Source organism: Neopelma chrysocephalum, unplaced genomic scaffold (genome assembly GCF_003984885.1).
Source record: "Neopelma chrysocephalum unplaced genomic scaffold, ASM398488v2 Primary Assembly neopelma1_95b, whole genome shotgun sequence".
Taxonomy (NCBI): Eukaryota; Metazoa; Chordata; class Aves; order Passeriformes; family Pipridae; genus Neopelma; species Neopelma chrysocephalum.
This window is the reverse complement of record NW_020897758.1, coordinates 994,582-1,012,565: the sequence shown is the minus strand read 5'-3', so window position 1 is coordinate 1,012,565 and position 17,984 is coordinate 994,582. Positions and strand designations below refer to the sequence as shown.

At 52.9% G+C, this 17,984-nt stretch overlaps 1 protein-coding gene across 3 annotated transcripts in view; it reads right to left on the bottom strand.

Moving 5' to 3' along the window:
- SCMH1 (Scm polycomb group protein homolog 1) overlaps window positions 1–17,984 on the bottom strand; it is a 68,550-nt gene that overhangs the window by 29,423 nt on the left and 21,143 nt on the right. For all 3 annotated transcript variants that reach the window (XM_027694012.1, XM_027694013.1, XM_027694014.1), the window contains 4 exons: window positions 12,210–12,280; window positions 10,689–10,923; window positions 7,879–7,967; window positions 6,645–6,888 (listed from right to left, as the gene is read on the bottom strand). In XM_027694012.1, the coding sequence (XP_027549813.1) occupies window positions 6,645–6,888; window positions 7,879–7,967; window positions 10,689–10,923; window positions 12,210–12,280 (639 nt within the window). The remainder of the gene's footprint in view (window positions 1–6,644; window positions 6,889–7,878; window positions 7,968–10,688; window positions 10,924–12,209; window positions 12,281–17,984) is intronic.

Genomic DNA, 17,984 nt, shown 5'->3' with positions numbered 1-17,984 from the left:
CAGACCTCCAAACCCAGTGCATATTCCAGGGCACACATCTGAACCAAGCCAGGATCACTGCTAAGAGCCTCTTCTCCAAACAGCTCAAGACATTTCTTCCAACAGCCCTCTCACAGGCAGCCCCACCCAGGTACCACGGCTGCTCGTGCCTCAGACTCAAAGGTGAACCACCATGAACTCCTGTGTGCACCCTCCTCCCGCCGTCAGGGCAGCAGCTCTACCTGTGTGCTCCCAAAACCAGCCACCCAATGCAAAGAACGTCACCCAGCTTGATGTGTGAGCTCCAAATCCCAGCTCAGTCCTGAAGTGACAGTAATGACTATTTTCCCATCTCCTCCAAGCAGGAAAGCACGTGAGCTCACCTGAGTGCTGCTCTGCCAGCTACTCCTGACAAGGCTCCTCCACCCACTACTATGTTCTCACCCCAAAGAAGAGAAACCAAGCAACATCCAAAATAAAGTCATAAAACACACATTACCTTCACCCCTGGGCAGGAAATCTAGCAACTGATCATCCTCTTCCTTTGAGGGCACCAAGCAGTCAACCAACAAATCACACAGTGAGAGATGAACTTCACGGGTCTCCTATCCAGGGTCAGCATCTCATAACCCCTGGAGTTCCTGCTCCTGGCACACCCCAGCCCCTCGGCAGCAGGCTGAGTAATGCACAGCTGGTGAGTCCAGGGAGAATGGGAGCTCCACTTCAGCCTATCCCCATGGTAACTATCTAAACCCATTAACTTTTGCTTGCTCTGCAGGCAGAGGGAATGCTCCGGAGCAGCCGAGCCCAGGGACAGGGAGCAGGGTGCTGACAGCCCACAGCAGACCCACGCAGGCAGTGCCTGCTGCTAACCAGTGTCCCCAGTGCCCTCCCCACAGCTGCCACCAGCCCTGGCACAGCAGCAGAGGACCTGCTCTGTATTAGCTCTGCTCTGCCCTGCTGGGCTCGGGGCATCTCTGCCAGCTGGGCTGGTGCCAAGGCAGCAACTCCACTCCTCCAAATTCCAGTGCTGGAGCTGCTTCCAGCTCTGCCCTCTCAGCCTTAACGCTTTCACTGCTGCCCCCCTCCCACAGCCAGCACGGAATCACCCCTCTCTCTGTCACAGAGCATCCACAGGGGTGGAATAGGGAGTAGCAAACCCACTGGGGAACTCAGAGGAACTCGGCATCAGCTGGGGGCACAGCCCAAAGAGGAATGGCACAAGGACCTTCGGAGTGACAAACACTGAGGGCAGGGGTGTCCCTGCATCCTTGTGTTTCCAGTGACAGTATTTCCCTGCCCTCCAACGTGGGAGCAGACATAAGGGACACTGTTACAGTGGAAGAGGTGGGGGGGTGTGGGGATAGTCCTTTCATAGGTATGGACTGAATCTGGATTTCTCAGGACCTAGAAAATGAGCTGCTTCTCAAGAGTCCAGGGAAGACTATCCCTGCCACAGCATCTCCCAGCAGCAGCACTGCTGGGATCGTGCACACAGCCACTGGTACTTGGCTGTAAGAGTGTCCTGCAAAGGTCTCACACTTTTTGAAACAAATCCCATCTAAAGGTCCTGATACTGTGGCAGAAACCCCAGAAAAATGCATGTGTTTCTTCAAAATTTAAAGCTGGTGTTTAAATAAGAGCCCTACCTGCTTTCTTGTGCAAAGACCTAGATCTTGCAGAAATTCTCAGTTGCCTGTGCCCACAATCACAGGTCACAGAAAGCCCCCATCCTGCCTGCCCAGGCCCTTTTCCCAGCCCTGTGCCTTTACCTGGCAGAGACAGACCCTCCAGTGCCCCATCTCCCCAGGGGAAGAGCTCAGAGCTGGAAGCTGCCTCACAGAGGTACCTGAGAAGATCCTGCTTTGGTTTCTCTTCCCCCAGGTGCTCGCAACTCTCCATCCCACAAACCACTTCACAAAGGAAAAAAACTTCTCATGGATCCTCTTCCAACGTGTGCTTCCCTGACTACAAAGAACTGAACTTTCCTCTACTCTGTGATGGGTTGTGAACCCCCAATTTCCCATGAATTACAGAGGCAGAAACATTTCTCTATAAGACCATGCCTTGGCTGAGGGGGATTTTCATCATCCCACCTCCCAGTTGAGGGCAGGTGGCCCCAGAAACTACAATCATTAACCAGCCTCTTATCTCTTTCTTCTTTCTTCTCACTGATTTTTATCACAGTTATTTCCTTCTTTGTTTCCCTGAAGCTCAGCAGCAGCACCTCCATTTCTGTGTGAGTCTCTCTCTCTCTCTTTCTCTTTCTCCCCAGCCATGATTTAAAGTAACTAAACAACAATCCTTATTCTTTAGGTCGATCCTAAATATTGATTTTCTGTAGTGCTTATAATGGAGAGGGACTTTCCAGAGCAGCTTCCCCAGTCCATGCTCCACTTACGGCAGTGACCTGAGAGCAGGATTGTTTCTGTCCTGTTTAGGAGCCCACAGGCTCCTCAAGGACCAGGAAGGTTAGAAAAAGTAAAATGCATGCAAAAGTTTTCCAAAAGCACTGGGTCTGGCTGAGCTGGGTTACTTCTCTGCACTAACAGCTCGGGGACTGCTGTGTCAGGGCTCACAACTCACCACGGCTCAGCTTTGCTGGGCCAGGCCTGCTCAGAGCCAAGCTCTGCTCTGGCCTCATGGGCAGTGCCAGGCTGGGGGGGCACAGGGAGGTGGGAGGGGGCACAGCTGGGACCCCACTGCCCAAGGGATATCCCAGAGCAGAGGGCCCCACGCTCAGCATGTGAAGCTGGGGGAAGGAGGAGGAAGGGGGATGGAGTGGTGGGGTTTGTTGTCCCCAGGGGTGCTGAGCCCCTGCCTACAGTGGGGAGCAGTGACTGAGAGCCTGCCTGGCCCTGCACCTACAGCTTTTGTTTCCCCTGGTAAACTGTCTGTACCTCAGCCCACCAGTTTTCACCCCTTTACCCTTCTGATTCTCTCCCCCACCTCCCTGAGGGGGCTCAGCCGCCCCCCGGACAACCCACCACACCTGACATAAACTCCTTCACTCTCTGCTTTCCTCCCAAATCACTCTTCCACCAAACACTGGTACAGTGCACAGACTCGTGCACTCTTTATGTGCATCACAACATTTAAACCTTGAAGCTCTGAGCTGGAGGAGCATCAGCCACCTCCTGAATGTACCTGCTGTGATGGCAGCTGGGTCACAGTATGAAAGCACACAGACCTGGCAGGGGTGGGTAACTCCTTCCCCACCCAACACACCTTCAGGGCCTTCTGTTGACAAAAAGCCACGTTGTTAGTAATGTGCACACAGTGTATTCTGGCCTTGCTTTTGTGTGGTGCAATATCTAAAGATGGGGAAACATCATTCTCTGCTTTGCCCTAATTCTAAAACTCTGCAACAGAAAGCCCAAACCCTCTGCAGGAAGTTTGAAGGGGTTCAATGCCCCATGAACCTTAATTCAGCTGCTTTATGTCTTTGTGCTGTGATAAATATTTCTCAGCCAGTATTTCCCTAGGATGAGTGCCTGACTCAGCAAGAATGACCACGCAAACAGCTCTTCAGAAACAGTAAAAAAAAAAGTAATTTCTGAAACTCTGAAGTGACCTCCCAGGTGCTGAGCAGCTCCTGAGCAAGGCAAGAGCAGCAGCTGTCACTGTCACTGCCACTGCCACTGTCACTGTCACTGTCACTGTCACTGCCCAGCCTGCCCTCTGAGCAGAGCTCCCAGCCCTCAGCTGCAGCTCAACACGGAGTCCACCTCACCTCGGATTCCTAAAAGCCCAGATATGTGTTTAAGGGTAAGAAAGCACGTGTGTAAGGGGCATGAAAAGCCATGTAAGATGCTGTACACCACATGTGAGGAATGGAGTGGGGATTCCTGGACAGTGGACAACCCCAGGACGCCCTGCTGGTGTGAGTGGGATGCCGGAGGAAGTCTGCTGCACTCCTACAGAACTGCCTCTCCTTTCGGGATGGCCACTGGGACCTGCCTCCCCCCAACGGCTGCTTGGCTGGCGTGGAGAAGCTGAGGATGCACAGGATGAGCTCTCCCACATTCCACCTGGTTCTGCAGCCCAGCAGAGCTGACCTCTAACCCTGGCCCGAGGCTGATGCGGAGACATGACCAGGACCCCCCGTGTGAGGAGGCACCCCCAGAGCTGCATTTCCCCTGGGTCATGTGCTGGGTTGGACCCTCAGCTCCAAGGTGTGCTGCATCCAGACAGGACAGGCTCTCCTAGCAGGCTGCTGCACAGCCAGCAGGCAGCAGTGGAATTACCAACTTGGCATCCAGGCTGCTCCTCCTCGCCACCTGACCTCCCTTTCCTCCCCTCACACACACTCAAGTGCCCTCAGGAAAGCTCCCCTCAGCATGGCTGGCCAGCCCCAGCTCCACCAGCACCCTGCCCAGCCACCCCAGCTAAGCAAACACCGGTGGGAGTGGGAGGCCCTGGAGCCGGAGAGAGGCTGTGCCTGGGAGAAGCCCTGCACTCCTCCACCTCCACTGGCAACCAGCAGCAGAGACAGATCAGAGCTGAATGAAGTTACCAGCATTAAGTAAACAAGCCTGCCCTCTTTGAAGTTCTGCTTCCCTTGAACATGAGCTCATTCCACGAGGCCTCTTTTTGCTCAGCCCCAGGAAGCCATCAGTCTCCTCGGAGTTAACTCCTCACAGGATTCCTCAACTTCCACGAGACCTCACACAGTCAGTTCAGCATGTGAGCAGAGACTGGTATAACCATGACTGACCCCCTGCATGTCTCTCCAGGTCTCCCTCATTTCAGAGGAATTCCCACCAGGAAAGGGAAACTGCCTGACTCCACTGCATGGTCCCCCAGGCTCCAGGCTGGCACAGGAAGAAAGTTTATTGGAGCAGCACTCTGAGGCCTGGGAGGACCGTGCTCAACCCTCCTCCACAGCAGGGCTGAGGAGTGAGGAAACAAGGGAGGAATTTCATAAAGAAAAGAAAGTTCCCAGTACTCCTTTCTTTTGGTTTAATCCCACAAAGTGGAAGTCAGAAAGTCTTGGGCAGGAAAGGGAGGCGACAGCCACAGAGGGGGAAGTAAAATACCACAAAGACAAGGCTGATCTCAGCTCCATAGCATTTTTGCATGGCTCATGCAACGCCTGCCAATGCCTGCTCGTCTCAGGAGTTCAAAAAAATGGGAAAGAGAGCAGAAATCTGCCTGAGCATGAGGGCTGCCTCTTCCTGAGAGTGGAGAGTCATGACTTTTGGGGGTCACTGTCCATGTAAGTGCAGAGTCGCTGCCGATGGAGCTGATGTGAAAGGGAGAACCTGTCCCTGCCACGTGCCAAGGGGGAAGCACATACTTCCCAGGATGGCTCCACGTTACCCCACCATGGGACACTGGTTCTGGATAATTAACTAGGCTCTGCTCACTCACAGCTTCAGCCCCTGGCAAGGGGAGGCTGGGCAGGAACAGAGCTCCCTGTGCCAGTGGCCACAGGACAGACGGACGTTCCCACTTCTCCCGGGAAGGTTCTGAAACCTTCTGCTCCTGAAACCTTCCACCCCCAGTTTGCTGCCAGGAAAGCTCCCACCAGCACAAATGTCTTCAGCCACTCGAGCAGTACCTGAGAAGCACCCTGGAGAAGTCAGGTGAGGGCCCCTGACTCCAGGGCGCTGCCGGAGGGGTGAGGCACCGGCTGGGAGGGCCCCAGTGCTCTGCAGAGCCCTCAAGGCAGCAGCAGGCAGGACACAGACAAGCAGCAGGAAGAGAGGGAGAGGCTGGGAACATCAAGGCAAAACGCAGAAACACAAGATAAACAGGAATCATCCCACCCAAGGGGAGCCTCGGCTTGGCCTGCACACAGGCCATGGGAGATGACCCCAGGCCATCCACTGCCACCAGCCTGGCAGCACAGAGCACAGCCCTGGGACACACCAGGGGACACACAACAGCACCAGCCTGACAGGGCAGCACCAGCCCACCCTGGGTTTTCCAGAGGGACAGTCTCGTCAGAGAAATGCCTTTCCTAAGCAATCCTTCAGCTCTCCTGCCCCTCATTTCAGTGACAGGCACACGCAGGGCTTGCCAGCCAGCAAACACCAGAGGGATGTGCTCAGTACAGTGACAGCTCCCCTGGGCCCAAACACAACTGCAGTGTGAGCAAGCCAGAGACACGCCCGAGAGTCCAAACAGTCACTGCTCAGGCCTTGGCAAGGCAGCAAGGCCCCAGTCCCACTCCTGCCCCACAGTCACAGTCCTGTGAGCAAGGCAGGTACATCTGCTCCACACCTGCTCTTCCCACGTTCACAGCACAAGGTAGAGCAGGGAAACTGTCCCAAGTACAAACAGGCACATTCCTGCAACTCCACAGTGCTCATTATCCCAGTCCCCCTGAGAAAAACTCCACAGGAATATGTGATTCAAAGACGCAAGAAGGACTCCAAGGAAATTCCTGGAGCAGAGCAGACCTCAGCAGTGTTGTACAGCACAGTCCCTCCCCAGAGCCATCATCCTGCCCATCTCTATGGAGAGCTGTTCCTCGGCACCTTGAGCCAGGCTGCTCCAGTGCCGTGGGTGTGATCACATGTACCTTTACCATGCATGAAGCAGCACAAGAAAGCCAGACCGGGCACCCAGGTGTCCTTGCTGCCAGTCTCTGCCTGTTGTGCTGCATTTAGAGAGCTGAGTGGAGGAGGAAGACAGCAAAGCAACAACGTGGGCCTTACCTTTTGTACCAGGGGGCTGCAGATTATCTCCAGTCAGCGAGCACCAGCCTACGGGAAAGATGTCCCGGGAATCATATCGGCACCAGTAATCGAAGGCACCTCTCCAGCCATCAAATGTTATGAGGACCTCAGAACCTCTCACCTCCCCAATGGTGGCCGGGCAGATGAAGTGAGGGTTCTTCCTGTCCACTGCCTCCAGCTTCATACCTGTCTTGAAGAAGTTTTGGGATGGAGATGGTGGTTCCTACAAGAAGAAGTAGAATATGTGTTCAAAGGGGACATGCCAGTGCTTCCCCAGACCAGGGCTGTGCCCTCATCAGCAAACTAACCTTCACTGAAGGGAGTTAGTGGGCTGGATTTGAACCCCAGCAGGTGTGGGGTTCACTCCACAACACACTGGCTGAGCTACACAGCCCCATGCCCTTAACCAAGAGGCAACAAAGTCCACTGTGGATTGCTCTACCCTCAGCTGGCTGCTGGACCGGACCCAGGATGTGCCACGTGAACACTGTGCCCTACAACAGCTCTGTCATGCACCACAGGCAGAAAACAGAGCTCCAAAGAAGAGCCTCCAGAGGATACCCTCACCTTATTATCTCAGAGCTGGAAACCCTGAGATATGACAGTGTCTCTTCCGTCTTTCTTCCCCCACCTTCAGCTTTGCAAGACATGTGAGAGATCCACCATCTACCCTTATCTGGGGCTTACTCTTGAGATCCACTAAAGCCTCACCAACCATCCCATCCCATCCCATCCCATCCCATCCCATCCCATCCCATCCCATCCCATCCCATCCCATCCCATCCCATCCCACATGTCTGTAGCCGGTTTCTCTCTCTGACTGCACTAAGAGTGTGAGAACACAACCTATGAACTCATACTGTTGCCTCACAGCAATATCTGCTCTACTTGCAAGCTCTGGCACATTAAAAAGTTTCAGAGGTGCTGACTTCTCCACCTTGCATTCCCCACTTGGAGCAGCATCTGCAGCCCTGGTGAAAAGCAGACTCATGTCTCAAGCCTGAACACTGAAGCCCAGGTTACTTGTTTAGCACAGTTCTGGCTGCATCCTGACACTGCCAGGACACAGCTGGAGAGGGCACAGGTCCGTCCTAGAGCAGCAGCACCAAGGCAGAGCTGAGCAATGTCACCTCCCCTGGGATCAGCAGCTCTAAGTTGGGTGCTCTGCAGCGAGGGGGCCATGCCAGAAGGATCTGCACAAACGGTAAAATACCTTGTGAAAAATCCGGACAGGAGCCATCTCTGCTCCATTCAGAGTCTTCAGAAGGAACATGGGCCAGGAGGAGGCATTCAGCCGGAAGCCTGAGGAGAAGGAAGCAGAGAGGGAGACTTTTAGGCTGTGGGGGCCACTGGCTCTGGCAGCACATGCCTGCTCTGATGGGAACTCACACAACTGTGATTCCACACCACCCTCCTCCTCATGCTGCAGTCAGGTTTGACCTTTTCCAGATACTCTGAATGCAAAGTAGTGTGTTGTTGAAAAGAAACATCTGGAAACAGCTGTCTGACTGCAAGGTTCACTTGTCATAACAAAAGCCTGCCCATGGAACATCCAGGCAGAGCATTTTGTGCCAGTGCTGGCAGCTCCAGGGATCCTGCTACGGGGAGACATGAATCAGCAAGTGCACACTCAGCCTATGGAATTTCTTCTTCAATAGGGAATCACACCTTCTGGGTGGCCTCCTCTACCTTCAATGTGAGTTGCAGGCAAGCTAACCTGAAGAAATAGAGGCTGTGACTTGGCTGGGAAACAGATTTAACCCCTACAGGGAAGGATGGCAGGTTTTGGCTCAACACCTTCTGTGAAAAAAATAGAGAAATAACAAGAAGGTGCTTATGGGAAGAAAAAAACCCACATTTCACAAGCTCTGAGTCTGCAGCACTGAGTACAACTCCACAACTGACAGGAGGCCCTGGATATCATAAAGCATCTTCTTTGCTAACTGTGATCTTCCTGCACAGCAGTTTCTGCTGCTCAGCTGTGTTTGGTCTGTGTTTGTGGGGTTTTGAGGGTAACCCTGGGACTGGACCTGGACTGAGAACAGCCCATGACGAGCAACATGGCAAAGCTCTGCCAGGGTTGCAAGGCTCAGCACAGCCCCTCTGCAGCCCTCAACAGTCTTATCAGCTAGGACACTAACCCGGACAGCCACGAGCTCAGGAGATGGGAGAGCTCAGCTCCCAGAGGGGCAAAGATAACCTTTTGTGTGAATCACAGAATCACAGAATCTCCTGAGTTGGAAGGGACCCTCAAGGATCATACAGTTCAGCTCCTGGCCCTGCACAGACACCCCAACAATCCCACCCTGGCCCTAAGAGCATTGTCCAAACCCTCCTGGAGCTCTGGCAGCCTTGGGGCTGTGCCCACTGCCCTGGGGAGCCTGGGCAGTGCCCAACCAGCCTCTGGGGGAAGAACCTTTCCTTGAGATCCAACCCGAGCCTGCCCTGACACAGCTCCAGCCGTTCCCTTGGGTCCTGTCACTGGAATTATCCATGTAAAGAGGGAGCAGCAGCAGATGTGTGCACATGGAAAACACTACAGGGAACACAGGAAATCCTTGCTGGATTTTCTCAGCCCTTGCACTCTGCAGGCAGAAGGACAACTGCAGCACCAGCTCTGTTACCTGTCTTTATGCTTGGTGCAAGATCATCCCATTCCACCCCCTGCCATGGGCAGGGACACCTCCCACTAGCCCAGGTTGCTCCAAGCCCTGTCCAACCTGACCTTGGGCACTTCCAGGGATCCAGGGGCAGCCACAGCTTCTCTGGGCAACCTGGGCCAGGGCCTGCCCACCCTTGCAGGGAAGAATTTCTCCCCAGTATCTAATCTAAAGCTGCCCTCTTCTCTGGTGTGAGGTTAAGCAGGCGACACAGATCAGAGCTCTCAGACCTGCCCCAGAGCTCATCCCTCACCTCCAGCACAGCCAGGAGTGAGTTTTATCTGCAGCTCCTTAAACTTGATGCCATCTGCTGGCAAATTCCAGGCAAGGTACAGGAGGAACCCACAGCTGCCAGCCAGGAGAGGCACCCACAGCTGTTGGGCAGGGCACCAGAGCTGGAACCTGCACCAGGGACTGAAATTTCTAAGAGATGCACAACAGCAGGCATGAAAGTAACAGAGAAAGTGGCAGCTTTAGTGTTAATAAAATCACAGAATGGTTTGGGTTGGAAGGGACTTTAAAGCTCATCTCATTCCACCCCCTGCCATGGGCAGGGAGACCTTCCATTAGACCAGGTTGCTCCAAGCCCCGTCCAACCTGGCCTCAAAAATATTATTTGGGGATGTGCTAATTGAGAGAGATTTATGAAGACACTAAAACTAATGGGCAGCAGAATGCAAAAGCAGGTTAATCTTGCTGATTATCAGGAAAGAATCAGCAAATCAGTTCATCATTTGGCTAGTGTCAAAAAAAAAGGAAAGAGTTGTGTGTTTAACTGAAGACTAGACTGGAAGAACTGTTGGACTGACCAGTCTATTCATAAAGCTGTAGCCAAGAAAAATCAAATAAATAAGCAGGAACTACTGCAAGTGTCCCTTCACATGAGACAGGACTTAAATCACTGGGATTTTTCACATGTTATGTTTCCTGTGCAGGTAATCTGCTATTGAGTCATAGGACAGTTTGGGTTGGAAGGGACGTTAAAAGATCATTAAGTTCCACCCCCCTGCCATGGACAGGGACAACTTCCACTATCCCAGGTTGCTCCAAGCCCTGTCCAACCTGGCCTTGAACACTTCCAGGGATGGGGTAGCCAGAGCTACCCAGGGCAACAATCCCGAGCTTGAGCTGCAACAAGGGCAAGCAGCTCACCTTGGTGCAGAGACCTCTTTCATCTACACTCTAAAGCATCCCCCCATCCACATCACAGTGTCCACACGGAAATACAGGCCTGGTCTGGGAAACATCTGTTTCTATATCTTATCTCCAAATGTAGGCAGGGGCAGGCCACGGGCCTCTGTCCCAAGCACAGATCTATGAAAACCCCCCAGTTTTGCCCATAGTCAGTGTAACCCCAGCTCACCCAGGGGAGGCTGCAGCATCCCTCCATTCTTCTCACAGTTCCCAATGGGCTGGATCTCAGCAGAGTCCACCAGGCGCCAGAAGTCGTTCTTGTTGTCGCTGCCGTCGAGGCGCAGGCGCAGGCGCGCGCCCGTCAGCCCCACCACGGTGGCGATGCACGTGGACGTGGTGTTCCGGGGGTCCTGGGCCTCCAGCTTCATACTGATCTTGAACTCGTTGGCAGGTGGAGTGTATGACTGCAAGGAGAGGAACGGGGAGCAGGTCAGAGCCAGGACTGCCAACACAAGCACCAGCTCAGGCACAAAGCTTAAGCACCAAGGGCATAAGAACGGGGCCCAGCCAGGACTGAGGCGTCCCCCGGGCACAGCACAGGGACAGCACCACAGACAGGTCAGTGAGCCCTGGCAGCTCTGTGACACACAGCACTGTCCTTCCATACTGCACCAGCTCAGCAACGACACTGAGCCTGTTCTCTTGGAATTACAGCATCACTGAGGTTGGAAAAGACCTCTAAGATTATCGAGTGCAACCATTCCCACAGCACTGCCAAGTGCACCACTAACCCATGTCCCCAGGCATCTACATGTTTTCTGAACTGCTCCAGGGACGGTGACTCCACCACTGCCCTGGGCAGCCTGTTCCACGGCCTGACCACCCTTTCAGTGAAGAAATTTTCCTGATATCCAACCTAAACATCCACGGGCACAACTTGAGGCCATTTCCTCTTGTCCTGTCCCTTGTTCCCTGGAAGCAGAGCCTGACCCCCACATAGCCCCACCCTCCTGTTATAGAGAGTGAGAAGGTCCCCCCTGAGCCTCCTTTTCTCCAGGCTGAGCCTCCCAGCTCCCTCAGCTGTTCCTGCTGCTCCAGACCCTTACCAGCTCCATTCCCCTCCCTGGACATGGATCAGCCCCTCAATGCCTTCCTTGCAGTGAGGGGCCCAAAACAGAACCCAGAATCTGAGGTGCATCCGTACCAGTGCTCAGCACAGGTAGGGCTGCACCTGTTCTTGGAAGGTTAGCCCTGTTCTTGGAAGACTCATCCAGCCAACCCCAGATCCAAATAAACCCCTCCCTGTGCTACTCCCCTCCACCCAGACCCGTGTCCCACAGCAATTTATCCTGCCAACTCTGTACTCAGCAAAACCACCTCTGTGCTCAATGCCTGCTGCCCAGGGGGCTGCTATTCCATTCACAAAGATGGGTGAATTCTGCAGAAAATCTCCTTACTGGGCAGGATCCACCAAAAGCTGGATCCCAGCCTACTCAGGACACTTTCTCCAAGGGTCTCTGCTTGGCAGAGTAAGGGCACACTCATGTTCCCATTGTGCACATCAAGAGTAAAATCTCCTGTTCTACTCTAAATGTATCTCTTTAATCTTTGCTTCAGCACACTTAGATTTCTGTTAAGTCTCCAACATCCTTAAGTATTTTCCTCGCCAAACCAGGGGCCTACCCCAGGCACAGAATTCGGGGGTCCCCAGTGGACCATCACCCTTGACCTTTCTTGTTTTCACCCTTACCTGCTTGAAGCAATGGGCAGGAGCTGGGATGGCACATGTCTCTTTCAGGTATTTCTCCCAGGTGAAGTGACCTGAGAAGTAAAACCAAAAGGAATCAAACAGGAATTGATGAGCAGATTTCTCAGAAAAGGAGCTGGCTGGACTCCTGATGCCGGCAGTTCTGCACTTCTCACAGAGGAGGTGCTCACAGGCAACATGTTTTCATCAGGAACCTCTGATGTTTGTGAGCACAGAAGATTTACAACTGCAAGTGACAGGCAGAACAAAGCTCAGCGCTGCCTTCGGCATCTTCCTGCCTCTGTGCTGCCGAGAAGGGGCTGCACAGAGCCAGGGTAACAACCTACAGCCTAATGGAAAACACCCAGCACAGATGGGAATCTGCAGGGTCTTCCAGACAACTGTCCCTTGAAAACCATTCATTAAACACATCACTCAGTCTGGGGCTTATGAACAGTCACCGTGGGCTACAAGCAGCCCAACCTGGGGGCTGGAACAAGATGATCTGTAAGGTCCCCTCCAACCTAAGCCATTCTGTGATTCCATGATTCTAAATCAACAGGAACCTGCTCTGTAGTGACTACATGGTCCCCCTGGTCCAGCACACACAGCCCACCCAGCAGCTCAGAGCAGGGATCAGCCCAACCCCAGCAATCAGTACAGGCCAGCAAACAACTCCCTGAAGTGGCCAGGGAGTCCACAGCATGGGCAGGATGGGAGCAGGGATCCTCCAAACGGGGATTTACTGAGCTCAGCACCTCACACCCCACACAAGTCCCCTTCCACCGCGTGCAGCACATTTCCTCCTGCCTGCCCCTTCCACACGTCCAGCAGGAAGGGTGACAGCAATATGCCACCCAGGGAAACCTGTTATTAAATGAGGAATTAAAAGCTCCTGTGATCTGAGCAAATCATGACTTTTGCCATTTACACTGAGCAGCTGGGAGAGGATCCTTCCAGGATGACATTCGCTTGTATTCATCCCAAGGGCTCCCAGGAGACTGCTGTTTGTAAGGCATTTCAAGAGCACTGGTGGCAGCACAATTAAAGTCAGCTACCACTTCCCCAAGTCATGGCAAGTTTTTAATCAGCCTATTTTCAAAACAAAAGCTACATTAAGAGCCACTTCAGCTACTGCAACACACACCACACCTCTGAAAATTCAGGCAGTAAGGTCAGCACACATTGCTTCAGAGCTGCCTTGTGTGCACAGAGGAGCCTTCATCATCTATGAGCTCCAAATAAATACAAGGAATGCTGCTTTCTTGCCACCTCCCATGCAGATGACTACCACACTGTTAAATATAGGGAAAATGAACAGAAAAAATACAGTTTCATTGCCACACTGGCTGAATATTGCTGTTTACAGACTGACAGCAGCCCTCCATGCCCCAGAGTACTCTGTTCCAGCCACTGGCACATATTTGCCTTTCAGCCACAGCCTCACATTGGGTGAATGAAGAAATTCAGTGAGTTACTGCAATGATGTTCTCATAAAACCAAAAATCTTTTGGTTTAATTGAAGATACAATTTTACACTCAGTTACCTCAATGAAACTCGTTGAATGAATTAAGTGTAGTAAACACCCAGGCAAAGCAAAGCCAGGCACTCCTGGCCTGGAAATGCCTTATGCATCCCACCCCTTAACTCTGGCTGCTGATCTGGGCTCATCTTAGACCAGGGTAGCCCTTCTGAGGCCCTGGAGCACAGGGGGTGCCCAGGTGACAGCACCAGGTCCTGATCCAGCAGCTTGAGCAGATCAGCTGTGCTTGACAATTTATTTGTTTTAAAAAAACCCCACTGAACCCTCCCCTCTCCTCAGCTGGTTGCACTCCATTTTAATCTTTCCACTTTTCATTCCCTCCACACCAAGCAAGGCCCTCCTGCTTCCCACAGCAGCTCACCCCAGAGCTGGGATCCACCCTGCACAATCCCAGCGGGAGCAGGGAACTCCCGAGACAGCTGTGGGCCTCCAAAAATAGTGTTTGGACATGGAACTTATTTGAGATTAATTCTAGAGCCCATTGGGACTCAACCACCATATGAAGACACACACAACACTAGAATTGCAAGTTCTTTAGGACCTGAGGGAACGGCTGGAGCTGTGTCAGGGCAGGCTCAGGTTGGATCTCAGGCAAAGGTTCTTCCCCCAGAGGCTGGTTGGGCACTGCCCAGGCTCCCCAGGGCAGTGGGCACAGCCCCAAGGCTGCCAGAGCTCCAGGAGGGTTTGGACACCGCTCTGAGGGCCAGGGTGGGATTGTTGGGGTGTCCTGTGCAGAGCAGGAGTTGGATGGATGATCCTTGAGGGTCCCTTCCAACTCAGGTTATTCTGTGATTCTCTGAGTCTTACGACTCATAGTTCTGGTGATTTATTTTGCACAGAAAAACAGGAGCAGCAGAAATACTTCTAAAAAAAGACTGAGCTGATACAGCAGCATTCAGCCTTCCCTCCCTCCCCCTCTGTTCACTATTGGCCATTCCCCTGCACAGATGGCACAACTAGCACAGGTAGAGCCTGCACTTCTTTTTCAGGATTACTCTCAAACCAGGATAAAAACTGCAGACTGGAGGCTGTCATCACTCCCTTAGCATGAGAGGAGATCCTGCACAGAATGTAGGGAATGGGTTTAAATGAATTCAGTAATAGTATCACAATATAATATTTTCAAGCAGGAATTTCAAAGTACACAAACTTAACCAAACACAATCAGCTTCAACCTAAGGACTGCAGGAAGAATCAGACAAAAATGGCATAACACTAAAGTTGGGGGTTTTTTACAACAAAGCATTGGTTGCCAATAAAACAGAAAAAGCAGGATGCATTGGGGGTTTGTTAACAGGGGAGCAGAACACAAGCCCTGAGCTCTGTCCTCGAGGAAGGGCATGTGGTTGAAAAGGGACACATCACACCCGACCCTCTCAACCTCAGCTCCCCTGTACCCAAACCCTGCTCCCCACACTGATCCCCGCTCACTGTCCACACCCAGCTCCAGACAGGTCTCCCCTGGAGCTCCACACCAGCTGTGCTGTCAGCCAGGACACCACAGCTGCCTGTGCTGCTGCTGCCATTCCACAGGCTCGCTGGGGATGGAGCTGCAAGGCCAGAGGGAAAAACTGACACTGTGTTGCCTGGCTTTCTCCTTAGCACTGACCAACTGTCTCGTATTCTATATTCTCTCAATATTCTTACCCATATTGATAAATTGGATGCCTTACTGTGGAGGGACAGGACATTTTAGTCTGCAAGATGCTTGTTTCTGACCTGGCCTGGGCACGTAACCCTGGTTCCTGAGTGTTGGTCAAAAAACTCTGATGGCTTTTCCCCACTTGCCAGTGAATCACTTTGCTTCCTGAAGAAACATCAGCCAGTCCTTTTTACTGGTGACAGAGCAGGAGTGTCCAAGGCCAGAGCTGACTGTAGGGAATGAAATCTTCTCTAGCCCTGAAAAGCAAAGGGGAATGCTTGCTCCACTGCTGCTGGCTTCCAGCACCACATGCAAACTGTCCTACCAGCCCTAAAATCACCCTCTATTTCATCTGGTCTCTGCCTGCTCTTTCATGTTCCCTCCCTTGCCTTGCAGAACATACCACTGGAAGGATCCCCATTGGAAAGGACTGTTCCTCCAGATAACACACACAGAATCATATGATAAAATGGTTTGGGTTGAAAGGAACCTTAAAGCTCATCTTATTCCACCCCCTGCCATGGGCAGGGACACCTTCCACTAGCCCAGGTTGCTCCAAGCCCCATCCAACCTGGCCTTGGACACTTCCAGGGATGAGGCAGCCACAGCTTCTCTGGGCAACCTGTGCCAGAGCCTGCCCACCCTCACAGGGAAGAATTTCACCCTAATATCATCTAATATCATCTAACCTAATATCATCTAACCCTGCCCTCTGGCAGTGGGAAGCCATTCCCCTTTGTCCTGGCATGCCAGGCCCTTGTCCAAAGTCCCTCTCCAGCTCTCTCCAACACATCAGATCTTTTTCACAGGAAGAAATGGGAGAAAAACACTTAATGAGAAACACCCCATTTTTGCAATAACATCTGTGAGCCAAATAAAAGCCAAGGACTGTGAACCTGTGTGACTCCCTGGGACTCGGCCCTGGAAATGCCACTGGGGTGATGGTCTGTCACTTGTGCTTGCCTTGGGAAAGCTCCCTGCCGTGTGCTCGTGCCGAAGGGAGATATTACTTGCAGGCAGAGAGTCAGATTTGGGCTCTGATGTCTTAACCTTCAAAAATATTTACTCCAAACAAAACACTCTGCACACCCAAGGGGTCAAACTCCAGTAGTTGTGAACAATGCAGCCCTGCACCCTCATGTTTGGATTCTCTTCATGTTGCATTTAACGTTGAACCTTTGCCCAGAATTTAAATGAAGATGGAGTTTCTGTTTATATCTTTAACTAAAGTCTGGTTTGGGCTCCATTAGCATTTCGGCTCCTGAGGGGTCATCAATCCAACTGAAACAATACATGTGCGTTTCAGGTCACATCTGTGAAGGAGAACGTGCCCTACTCAGATCAAGGCATCCCATTGAAGTCTGCAGCCCATATGTGTGGCTGCTAAGGAGCAGCAAGGCAGCACATGAAAGCAGCCCAGTATGAAAACGAGCAGAGCATCGTCTGGGCTCGCAGATCTCGGGCCACGGGGGCTGTCCCTGATGTCTGAACGTGGCTCCCGGGGCTCAGCTCTGCCACCGGCTCCGCACAGTTCCTGCCTGTCCCACCGTTCCCATTCCCAGGCACTCTGCCCAGCCATCAATCTGCCTGCACATGCTCCACTGGGAACAGCTACAGCCCACAACAGGAGTCCCATCACTCCCTGTCCTGCTCAGCAAAATGTGAGAACGTGTGAGTCAAAACTAAGAGGTTTCAACCACCAGGACTGTCTGCTCTGCTCTGCTCCTCCTCAGAGGAGTCCCAATTCAGTGTTAGCTTTGAACAGAAATCCTTCCAGCCATGCCAGAAAGATGCTGCAGTTTCACCCCCTCACTGTTTAGAATCACAGAATCGTAGACAGGTTTGGGTTGGAAGGGACCTTAAAGCCCATCTCGTTCCACCCCCTGCCATGGGCAGGGACACCTTCCACCAGCCCAGGTTGCTCCAAGCCCTGTCCAACCTGGTCTTGGACGCTTCCAGGGCTGGGGCAGCCACAGCTTCTCTGGGCAACCTGTGCCAGGGCCTCCCCACCCTCACAGCCAAGAGTTTCTCCCCAGTATGCCATCCAACCCTGTCCCTGGCAGTGGGAAGCCATTGCTTCTTGTCCTGTCACTCCAGGCCCTTGTCCAAAGTCCCTCTCCAGCTCTCTTGGAGTCCCTTTAGGCACTGGAAAGGGCCCCAAGTTCTCTCTGGAGCCTTCTCTTCTCCAGGCCTCAACTACCAGGATGTACACCCAAGTTTCGGGCAGTGATGAGCTGCACAGAGGTTCTTGCAGGAAGGTGACCTCTGATCCTCACTGCTCACCACGCACTTGTTGAGCAGCCGTGTGCACCCCAGCCCCCCTGCAGCCCCCCTGGGCCACGGCCCTGGCATGCAGTGGGTGCAGGGTTGGGGTGCTGGGTCACCGTGAGCGCTGCATTTCACAGGAAGCTCCATTTCAGGTCAGTGTGGCCACTGAAAAACAGCCCATCCTCTGCCATCTGCCAGTGGTGCAGGACGTGGAGCACAGGGAAACTGCAGTGGAGCCCCCAACACCCCAAAGGCTGAGTGCACACAGCCCATGTGAGCTGGGGGAGAGAAAGAAGGCGGAAGGAAGGAGCGGGGAAGAAGAAG